The 11,626-nt window shown below is 32.1% G+C and overlaps 2 protein-coding genes across 2 annotated transcripts; one reads left to right on the top strand and one right to left on the bottom strand.

The window, feature by feature from the left end:
- Nucleotides 1-449: 449 nt before the first annotated feature.
- On the bottom strand, nucleotides 450-2,086 carry LOC102590085 (uncharacterized). Its single transcript, XM_006365205.2, has 2 exons — nucleotides 1,822-2,086; nucleotides 450-809 (listed from the first exon to the last, which is right to left on the bottom strand). The coding sequence occupies exons 1-2, from the start codon at nucleotides 1,955-1,957 to the stop codon at nucleotides 685-687; spliced, it is 261 nt and encodes an 86-aa protein (XP_006365267.1). The 5' UTR covers nucleotides 1,958-2,086; the 3' UTR covers nucleotides 450-684.
- An 870-nt stretch (nucleotides 2,087-2,956) lies between these two features.
- LOC102589756 (histone H3.2) lies at nucleotides 2,957-3,609 on the top strand. Its single transcript, XM_006365204.2, has one exon. The coding sequence runs from the start codon at nucleotides 2,995-2,997 to the stop codon at nucleotides 3,403-3,405; it is 411 nt and encodes a 136-aa protein (XP_006365266.1). The 5' UTR covers nucleotides 2,957-2,994; the 3' UTR covers nucleotides 3,406-3,609.
- Nucleotides 3,610-11,626: the final 8,017 nt, after the last annotated feature.

Genomic DNA, 11,626 nt, shown 5'->3' with positions numbered 1-11,626 from the left:
ACCTTCAAAAGAAAAATCCAATTGTTGCATCTAAAAAATATCCTTTAGGCTAGTAAACTGCTGGACCTAAATTCGACATTTACTCTCAAAAGTGAAGATCCTTGAATAAGAACAACTTGAGCTTGGATATCTTCTATCACTAATCACCAACTAAAACTTTGTAATCCCTTCTTAAATTTAACAGCACAATAAATTCTCAATGTCAATGCTAAAATGTAACATTCCTCCCAGACAAATTATTTTTTCCCTAGATTTCGTGTGTGACCCTTGGAAGAACAAATCAAATTAGCATGAGATATAATTCGTGTCAAAAGGATGATGATCTGTAACTAGCGGTTACCTTTATGTACAAGCTTGTTCAATTAACACAAAGACAGGAATTAGCAAACTAGAGATTTTTCTTCTTTTCTTCTCTATTTTTTACGGAAAGGTAAAGAAAAAATGAGAGATCTAGTAAGTGGGATCAAAGTATTTAAGTAGGATCAAGAGAAATACATAGACAATTTGATTGTTTGATATTCTGATACGGTCTGAAATTAGTACAAGGTGTAGCAACAATTGCCAACACTTCAAAAGTTTGAAAGTCTCCACAACTATAACACGTTTATTCGAAGATCTACATTAATCACTAGCGACAGTCTCAACACATGAAAGTAACATTTAACATTTCAAATGTACAATGCTTTACAAAACCTTATGAAGAAGAATCCTCCTTGCTGCCGCGATTCCAACGTCGAGCACTCCTGAATCGGACTCATCGTGGAACCAGCCCACTGAATTCTGAGCTGCCTGAACAATTTGTGAAAATCCTACACCAAAACAATATAACAATGTATCAAACCTCAAAATTACAATGTTGTGACCACTCACTTAATCATGCTTAGCTAAAAGCATGAATTATAACACTTCAACAGAAAATTTAAAAGAAAAACAAGGCATGCATTGCATCAACAGAGACACAATTGATAGGAAGAACATTCAGAAAGTCCTACAAAGAAAACAAACTCTAATTAGAAGCAGAGGCAAATGAGCATCAGCATATGATGCAACTAGAAGGAAAACAAAATCAAGAGATACAATGTAGAAACTCAAATTCGGAGCAGAGGCAAATGAGCATCAGTGTACGAACAGCTACAAGAGAAACAACACCGAGAGATCAAACAAAAAAACTAGAATTCATAGGAAGCAATTATATGTGGCCAACACACACAATTATATGATACAACTTAGAAACTCCAATTTGAAGCAGAGGAAAATGAGCATCAGTGTACGAGCAGCTACAAGGAAAAGAAATTCGAGAGATCAAACAAAAAAACTAGAATTCATAGGAAACAATTATATGTGGCCTACACTAACAATTATATGATACAATTTAGAAACTCCAATTTGAAGCAAGAGGCAAATGAGCATCAGTATACGAGCAGCTACAAGGAAAACAAAACCGAGAGATCAAACTAAAAAACTAGAACTCATAGGAAGCAATTATACATGGCCTACAAACAATTATACGATACAAATTAGAATGTAGAAAATCCAATTCGAAATAGAGCCAAATGAGCATCAACAGCTACATCTCCAATACATGAATATAGAAAATACTCTTACAAGAATTAACAAGCCTTTAAATCCTAGATCCATCTTTGATTCCAAGACAAAATGTGAACAAATATCTAAACGAATTCTGTTTTCTATAGGTATGAAAATTAGGATTGAGTAATTAATGTTAAGATAATAGAATCAGATTTTTCTTCTTTTTCCCAACGATTAGAGTATCAGATTGAACAAGTGATTGTAGTGAAAGAGAAAGTTGAGATGAGAGACCTCCGGAAACGGTTTGTTTGTTGTGGCGGATATCGTGAGCGGTGGCGGAGATTTTCCAGTAGAGAGGCCGGCCGACGTAGTAGAGTAACAATACTACTAAAATCGCTATCACTACTCTGAATGTCATCTTCCCCATTTTTGGGTTTCTCTTTCACACACAGAAATCACCTGTTTTTGGTATCAAAATTGTAGTCGTGGCGATGAGTGACACAACACACAGGAACCACCTGTATGAACGTCGTCGTTTTTTCAAGCTGGCGTTTTGGCCATAAATTTTGTCGAAGTAGTAATATTTTTTTTAAAAAAAAGTTTGATCGCTAAATATTTTTAAATTTTCACTTATAAAACTTCAAAAAAAAATATCTAAATATAATTTTAAATTTCTAAATTTTAACTTAAATTCATAATCTATGGTTAGATGGGAGCTAACAAGGTGTTTGATCATAAATTTTAAATATTTTTTCTTTGTGAAATTTATAAAAGCGTTTGACGTTATATATTTTGCAACCAATAATTGAAATAATATTTATAATTGAATGAATTTAAACATAATTTTTAAAAATAAAAAAGAGTTGAAAAGGCATATTATAAACTATTTTAAAAAATTTAAAAATAACTTCAAATTAAACTTAGAACTTTATGGTCTAACTTGTTTTTTGCTTTAATATGTTCAGTTATCTCTTTAACAAGCTCTTAAGCATCAAGAAAACAATATTATTAGTACTATAATTTATGTGTCTTATCCTTTTAAATCTAAGTCCAATTATTAGTTTAAATTATTGATTTACGGTTAATAAGATAAGAATAAGACATAGAAACATGTTAAAATTATTGTGAAATTATTAATTACACATGCAAGTCCTACTATTATCCCTTGAGAAAAATAAAAGTAAAAGAAAATAACAATGGAGTAACTTTTGCGCTGAATCCACGTGGCAAATAAACATTTGCTACTATGGTAGCACTTGGATCGCTATTCGAGCAATCAGCTCTTCTCTAATCTCCACCGTTTAACTCAAAATCTCAATCAACGGCGCCAAAAAGATTTCAAACTCTTTTCCAAAATTTTCAAACTTCCCGCCCTCTATCTCTCAGTATAAATACCTCCATTACCCATTTCTCAAATTCATCATTTCAGAACTCTATTTTTTCTCTGTATACATTCAGTTTCAAATGGCCCGTACTAAGCAAACAGCTCGCAAATCCACAGGTGGTAAGGCACCAAGGAAGCAGCTAGCTACCAAGGCTGCAAGAAAGTCAGCTCCGGCAACTGGAGGAGTGAAGAAGCCTCACCGTTTCCGCCCAGGAACTGTGGCTTTGAGGGAAATCAGGAAGTATCAGAAGTCTACAGAGTTGTTGATTAGGAAGCTTCCATTTCAGAGGTTGGTGAGGGAAATTGCTCAGGATTTCAAGACAGATCTGAGGTTTCAGAGTAGTGCTGTTGCTGCTCTACAAGAGGCTGCTGAGGCTTACCTTGTTGGTCTCTTTGAAGATACTAATCTATGTGCAATTCATGCCAAAAGGGTTACGATTATGCCTAAGGATATTCAGCTTGCTAGGAGGATTCGAGGAGAAAGGGCTTAAGAATTAGCTTTTTAGGGTTTAAAGACATTGTGTTCAATGGTTTTGCTTAGATCTGTTGGTGGAAGTTGGAATCCTAGGCTTAGTAGTGTACATCCAATAGATGTTTTCAGTTGTAGTATGTGTAAACTGGTGGTTTACTAGAATTCAAGAATCTGAGTAATGAAATTTGTACTTTGTTTTGTTCTATCAAAGATCTTGTTACTACATCTGTTTGTTATTTGCCATTTATTGAAGATTGAACCTTAGCTTGTTGAATTTATTGTAGTAGCTATGGTGCTGAAATTTGTTTTGCTGGAAGTTTAGTTTATTAAGATGCTCATTTATCATTTTTTGACAGAGATTAATTGTTATCAGTTGCTAGTGTGTGAAGTTATGCTTCATTTGACATGGTAGTCATTTAATAAATTTTCTGTTGATTTTAGCTTCTGGCAAAATGGGTTGTGGTGCTGCTGCTGTTGTGTTTAAGCTGAGATTGGTCTATTGTGAGGCATCTCATCTCCAACAAATTTAGGTAAGTTTTTAATTTGTATGGATTCTGAATGCTAGACTGCTTTGGGCTAATTACATGCAATGCTTATCTTGGCTTAAAACTTCTATGGCTTCATGATATTATGATGTATTTACTGTGAGAGAAGCATGTTGAAGTAGACCTGCTTTTTTTTTTTGGCAAGTCATCTAAAAGATATCTGAAATGACTTTCTTGCTATGTAATTTCACTTTGTTGAGTTGTGATACTTTTGCTTGTTACTTTGTGACTTGGTTATCTTAAGCTTGGTTATTCAACTTTTGATAGAGAAATGATTCCTGGCCTGAACTTGAGTACAATGATCTAATTGATCAGAATGCCAATTTGAATTGATTTGTGGAAGAATGGATTTTACTTGTGTACATCTGATGACTCGTTTCATAGAAGTATATGCAAACCGCTTGTTTATTAACATTTGAGATCTAATTAGTGAAGCCACTAGCTAGTTTGTATTACTCAAAATTGAAGGTCTTAACTGTATATATAAATTTGCCAACAATTGAAGATTGAAGCATTGTTTTGTGATGACAAGTTGGTTGCACATACATAAAACTACTCTATCTAGAATTGAAGAATTTAGGTATCTTTCTTGAATCATTCTTACTTTTACCTTGGTGAGTTTTGGGTATGAAGAATTTCCATTTATGGTACTTATTCACTACTTGCTGTTGCCGTGTATTTTGGGGAGGAATAAATGTATCTAGATCCTAGAATACTATCACAAAGAACTACTTGACATTTGTTATGGTCGAAAATATCCAGATAACCAAGTAGACTTTTGTTTATGTAGGAGTAGGAAAATGGAATTGCATTACTTTCTGCCAAGATTTGAGGTACTTTTAAATCCAACATTGACTCACAAAGTCCTTGCTTTGTGGCATTAGTATTTTACAAGCTAAGCTGTGTGAGTGTTCCCTTTATCAGTTGTCTGAAACTGAATATTATCTTTGTTATCTAAATGCTAGTGTATTTTTTTCAGTATTTCACTCAACATCAATGGTTAACGACTTTTTGTGCTAAACTAGACCTTGTACAAGCTTCCTAATTGCATATTTTTTTTGGCCAAAAGTCATTATATATGCTGAAGTATACTTGACTACCCTTGTGGGCCTTCTTAGACTGACTGTGATACTCAGAAAAATTAAGTTACATTGAAACGAGGACACTGCCTTTTCTCTCTATTGTTCTTTAAGGTGTTCAATAAGCCAGTTTCTTGTCTTACCTCAGGTTGTTGGTCTGTGTTACCTGGGAGAGTTGTTGTTTTTTAAGTTTCAGTCTCGACTTGAAGTACTCAGCTTATGCAAAGATTGCAAATGGTTTCATCAGCAGTTGGTTCTCATTATTAATACTTTAGCTACTGAATGTGTCATGTGATGGAACCAGTCAAATTAATCTATTGGGATAAGTAGTGTTACAAATCTTCAAGATTCTCAACCTTACCTAGACTTCTATGTGTTGATATCAATATCTTCTGAATGTCTGGTATGTATTTAAAAGATTTGTCAATTGAGTAGCTTTCTGTATTTTTAAGATTGGAACTTTTAAACTAAGGTAGGTTAGCTGATGGCGAAACCAAAGACTCAAATTCCATCCTGATTGCATAAGTACCAGTGTAAGGGAACGTGTACACTAAATCAAGAGTTCATCTAAGATGATACTATACAATAATGATTTCAGAATCATAAAAAAGAACTAAGACTCAGCTAAGATCATGTCAGGGTTATGTAGGTTAACAGTTATTGAGACTAGAGAGATAAATAGCATCCTGATTGCATACATTAGTGTAAGGAAAGTATGAATAAACTAAGAGTTGGATTACGATGATAAAAACATATAATGAAATTCTATATTACTTCAAATAAAAAATAGTAATCATGTAGTTATTACAACATATATTGAATCATCATAATATCAAGACCTCTTCCTATTCCTATTCCAGCAGCGTCTAGTAGCAGGAGGGTCATTAGCAGTTTTAGGCATATCGCGGTAGTCCACCATTATGATCCTTTTCTTGGCTGTCTTTTGCTCTGCTAACCTTTCCTCAAATTTCCTCTTGCTTGATTCAAATTTCTTTATTTCATTGATGCTTTGTGTTTCTTTTTGCATTGGTGCAGAGCTCTGTATTGGTCTTGTAATTGCACTGCAGTTGCTCTGTTGATGAGGAAGGGCTTGTACTCGCTCGGTGGCGACATTCATCTTCTTCAACGACGCCGGCATGGTCTTGGTTAAACCACTGGTGCACTGCTTTCTTGCTGTTGATCCCGTCCTGTGCTGGGTAGGGGTCTTCTTTTCTGTGTCACTATCAATTCTTTTGTGTTGAATCCGGTCAGTCTCCATCTTGTTGAAACCTTTGTGACTCTGTTTCTTTAGTTGTTTGTGTCCATCAAGATGCTTCTCGAAAGAAAAATCAGAAAGAAGTTTTACACGAGGAGGAGCAACTTGTACATGCTTGGTGGACATCCTCTTTGTTGATCCCATAGTAGTAGTATTATGAGACTGTTGTTGTGTTCCTTCTTTATGACCATCCAAGTCATGTGTCTCGGGTGTTATCTTCAACTCTTGAGTAATTGCATTGCAATAGTTGTGGTTTTCCAGAGGAGCAACTAGAACAGTTTTGGAGTAAGTTATTCTAATTTTGAGTGGCTTTGTAATCTGCTTCTGGCTCTGCTGTGTTTCTTCCTCAGCATTGGTCACTTCATCTTCATCATGAACGACACTGTCTTCTTCCTCAAGAGTAGTAGTGGTATCATCGTCTTCTTCAAGAGTACTAGTGTCGTCATCTTCATCATCATCATCATCATAATCATCGAAGGTACTGGGGTTGGATATCATCCTGATTATCCTGTTTTTGCGCTTGTCAAATTGATGAGGATATTTGATTCCAGCAACTAGGATAGCCTCTTCAATCATGTGGCATATATCATAAGGCTTCTTGTCGATGTAATTCCATTTCATGAATACTTCTTCGATATCATCCATTCTCAACACTCTCTCTAAGCTCTCACTCTTTTGTTTCTTTGTTTAATCAACATGACTCAAAGCTCCCTTATATAAGAAATTTTAGCAACATATTTGGAAATAAATCTTATAGGAAATTTTAGGAAGATATTTGGAAATAAACCTTATAAGAAATTTTAGGAACTTCCTTTCCATTTCCTAAAACATATTTGGAAATAAACCTTTACCGCCTACAAAATTAACCTTAACTTTTCTACACAAAATAGGACTAGGAGTGCATAGACGGTTACTTTTAACTCTTTCTTCCAGGGATTAACATATTTTCCATATATGCAACTTACTAGTGAATTTGTCCGTGCTTCGCGTGGTTATAAAAAAAAAAAAGAGATACTAATAATTTTATTAAATAATAGATGAAAGATATATTTTATAATATCATTGTAACGATCTTAATCGTTAAAATTCTTACAATGTCTTTATTTATAGGACTACAATATGTAATATCAAATAATATGATATACTCCTTATTAATTATTTTAGAAGTTATAACAATAAAAGGTGTTAAAGTAATAAAAATAAAAATTATAAGATTTGATTTCTATGTATCGGATAGTGTATAATATTTTTAACTTTTTTTTTTTTACTTTGTTAGAATATAATTTGATTGTTCTTTTTTTTACCTTCCCTAGGAGCTCCCACCCCTTTTGCTCCCTTGGTAACTCGAACTCACAACCTTTGGGTTGGAAGTAAGGGGTACTTTCATAATTTTATCCTTGTAAAAAATATTTTAAAAAGAAAAAAAAACAATGTAAAGAAAAGGTCTAAAAAATTTCTAGCTTTTATACTTTTTTTATTCGTTTATTTTCCTTAGAAAAAGGTATGACTATATTTCACTTATGATTCACACGTGATACATTTGTAAGCAATATATTGTTAATAGTAATTTGTAAGTAATTTTCTTATTAAAAAGCATAGTTTTTTTAAGTTGCGAGTTCCACCATTTCCATGTTTCAGATAATAAAGTTGATATTCTTATGCATGTGAGATAAAAAGTATAATGAAATTTCTCTAAAATAGTTAAATACTTACATTTTTACTAACATGCTATTTCCATATTGTCAATATTTGCTACAAAATAATCACTATTTACATATTTCAGATAATAAATTTAAATAATATTCTTAAGTAAAATTAAAGAGTAAGATATAATTTTGGACAACAGCGAAAAACAATGTCAAAATTTTGGAATCATTTTATCAAGAGAAAATCTTTATGTGTGGAGGAGTTTCATCTACATGGTAAATTCATGTTTTATTATTGATCAAAAATATGATATCATTGTTATCAGCTTGTTCCTTGCAGGCTGCAACAATAATTGAGATTGTTGATGATTTTTTCTTGCCTAAGATAAGGATGAAATACATATAAATATTTATCGATATAATTTTTTTTTCTCGTTACTTAAATGATAATTGTCATTGCATGACTTATATTATTTCATTAGAACATGTCATTTGAAAGCATAGTATTATATAGAAAGCTAAATTAGAACTATAATATGCTATTTTATTTTACGATTAGCGAAAATTCGTCACTATAATCGCCTTATTTTGAAAAATGAAATTAGATACCTTGTGAATTCTTTCAAGTATTCCAAATTCTTGATTCATATTAAAAATTATAATATAATACATGAAGTTTTCAAAAGGTTAAAATCACAATAAATCAAGAAAAAGAAAAAAAATAAGAAGGCATAAACAATATAACAATGAAAAAGAGGTTACAATACACCGTTAAATCTCGCTTCCTTGAAAAATTTAGCACACAACTTTTCTTCATTTTTATCACAAGAAAACTCAAACTCCCTCAACTAAAAAAGGAACTACAACATGCTATTTTTGGTTGTCACCATATATGCCTCATTTTCAAAAATGAAATTGTTTACCTAATAATTTTTTCAAGTATTCCATAATCTTGATTCATATTAAAATATTCTACATAAATACATGAAGTCTTCAAATGGTTAAAATCACAATAAAGCAAAATAATAAAAAATAAGGTTACAAATAGCCATTTGAACATTGGCTTCCTTGAAAAATGTAACACACCATTTTCCTTCAATTTTATTACAAGAAAATGAAGCTCCTACAACTCAAAAGAAATTAAAGGAGGAACTACAAAATTAAGGAACTATGTTCCAAAATCTTGATTCATATTAAAATATCTACTGCAATACGTGAAGTCTTCAAAGGGTTAAAATCACAATAGAGCAAAAAAGAATTTAATAAAAAAGCATAAATAATATAAAGAAACAAAAAAGAGGTTACGAATACCCCTTTGAACATTGACTTCCTTGAAAAATGTAGCACGACACTTTCCTTCATTTTTATCACAAGGAAACTCAACTTCCTACAGTTCAAAAGAAACTAAGTGTAACCAACTATTTTAAAATTTTCCTGTTTTGAAATACAACTTAAAAATAAGAGGTAAATATTTAAATAATAATAAATAATAATAGTACTAATAAAAGAAATAATAATAATAATAATAACATAAAATAAAAAAGAATAAATAATATAATAATAATAATAATAATAATAATACCCTTTAAACATTGGCTTCCTTGAAAAATGTAGCACAACACTTTCCTCTATTTTTATCACAAGAAACCTCAAGCTCCTACAACTCTAAAGAAATTAAGTGAGGAACTCCAAAATTATGAGAATTTTATGGAAATGAATGGAAGGCTAAAAGGTTTGTAACCTATTTGCAATTATAATGACTAATAAGTATAACTCAATTAATAAAAAATAAAGGTGATTGAAATTTATCAAAATTTAGGAAGTGTTTTATTTTTTAATGAATGAAAGAAATATGTGAGATGGCAGAGGAAAGGTTTTAGGAAAAATTAATTAATAGTATAAGTGATGAAATTATAAAAAGATAAAAAAGAAGATTAATTTTCTGAATATTTTTATAACAATACATTAAATGAGATTGATTGAGATAAAAGTGTATGAAAAAAAAAACGTATATGGTAGTAGGAAAGCCATATTTTTTTAAAGAAAATTATTATAGAGATTAAAAGGTAAAATGAAGAATTTAAGGAAAAGCAATAAATTATAATAAGAGTGATGAGAGTTGAAAAGTAATAAATTGTAGTGAATAATGATGAAGAGAGATAAATAAGTTATTTTAAATATTTTTTTTCCTTCTTTTAGCAGATTTTTTAGATTCAAAAAATTCAAAAAATATAAATGGCAATCCTAGCCAAAGAGAGGTGTCACGTCACACTTTTATTTGAATCTCCTTAATTGCTATGGCTGCAATTTTAAGGAGAGTCACCATGGCTACAATTGAAAAAACCGCGGATGTCAAGATGGGAGACCTTAACAAGCCATTTCGGTTCAATGGTAACCATTTCAAAACATGGAAGGTGGAAAAGTACGATGGTGAAGAGGCAAAAGGCCAAGATGCACTTTTACAAAAAGAAGAGAGCAACATCACAACGAAGGTAAATTTAATTGCTTCAAATAATGCTACTCTTGAAACTCACAAAATTACTTCTTTGAAGCCAAAGAAGAAAAAAATTAAGAAAACTAATAGTAGACCTCCCAAGAAAAATAATGGTGAAAATAACCAAGCACAAAATCCACAAGTTCAAGATAAGAGACCGTGCTTTGTTTGTGGCAAGAGTGGGCATATTGCTCGATTTTGCAGATTCCGGAAACGTGGTCCTAACCCTCAGGCAAACGTTACCGAAGGACCTTTTGTGGCGGTGATTACCGACATAATCATGGTTGAGAGTGTTGATGGATAGTGGGCTGATTCTAGTGCAAAACGTCATGTCTGTTATGACAAAGACTGGTTTAAAAAATATATTCATTTTGAGGAGCCCAAAACCATCATGCTTGGTGATTCTCACACTACTCAAGTGCTTGGAACGAGAGATGTCGAATTGTGTTTTACTTCTGGAAGGGTATTAACTTTGAAAGATGTACTTTATACTCCTTCTATGAGAAAAATTTGATGTCTACTTTTCTTCTTAATAAAGCAGGCTTTAAACAGATTATTGAATCTGATCAATATGTAATAGTGAAGAAGGGTATTTTGTGGGAAGGGGTATGCATGTGATGGGATGTTCAAACTGAATGTTGAAATGAATAAAGTTTCTACTTCTGTTTATATGCTTTCTTCTACCAATTTTTGGCATGCTCGTTTGTGTCATATTAATGATCGTTATGTTGGAATCATGAGTAGTTTAGGATTAATTCCAATGATTAAAAGAATTTTGAAAAGTGTGAGGCTTGTAGTAAAGCCAAGTATCACTAAAAGGCCCTATTTCAAGTTGAAAAGAAAAAACTGATTTGTTAGAATTAGTTCATACTGATATTTGTGAACTTGGTGAATTTTTAACGCGTGGAGGTAATAGATATTTTATCACTTTCATTGATGATTATATGAGTCAAATGAGTTTACTTCTTTTGTTAGCTCATTGGGAATAATTCATGAAACTACTCCTCCTTACTCTCCTTCATCTAATGGAGTAGCGGAAAGGAAAAATAGAACTTTGGTTGAATTGACTAATGCCATGCTTATTGAGTCACATGCACCTTTAATTTTTTGGGGTGAAGCTATTTTGACTGGTTGTTATGTGTTGAATCGTGTGCCTCATAAAAAATCTAAATTGACACCTTTTGGATTGTGGAAAGGTTACAAGTCAAGTTTGAGATATTT

The sequence above is a fragment of the Solanum tuberosum genome, unplaced genomic scaffold, assembly GCF_000226075.1.
Source record: "Solanum tuberosum cultivar DM 1-3 516 R44 unplaced genomic scaffold, SolTub_3.0 scf00532, whole genome shotgun sequence".
NCBI classification, from domain to species: Eukaryota; Viridiplantae; Streptophyta; class Magnoliopsida; order Solanales; family Solanaceae; genus Solanum; species Solanum tuberosum.
Note: the sequence above shows the minus strand (reverse complement) of the source record. Positions and strands in the feature narration are given on the sequence as shown.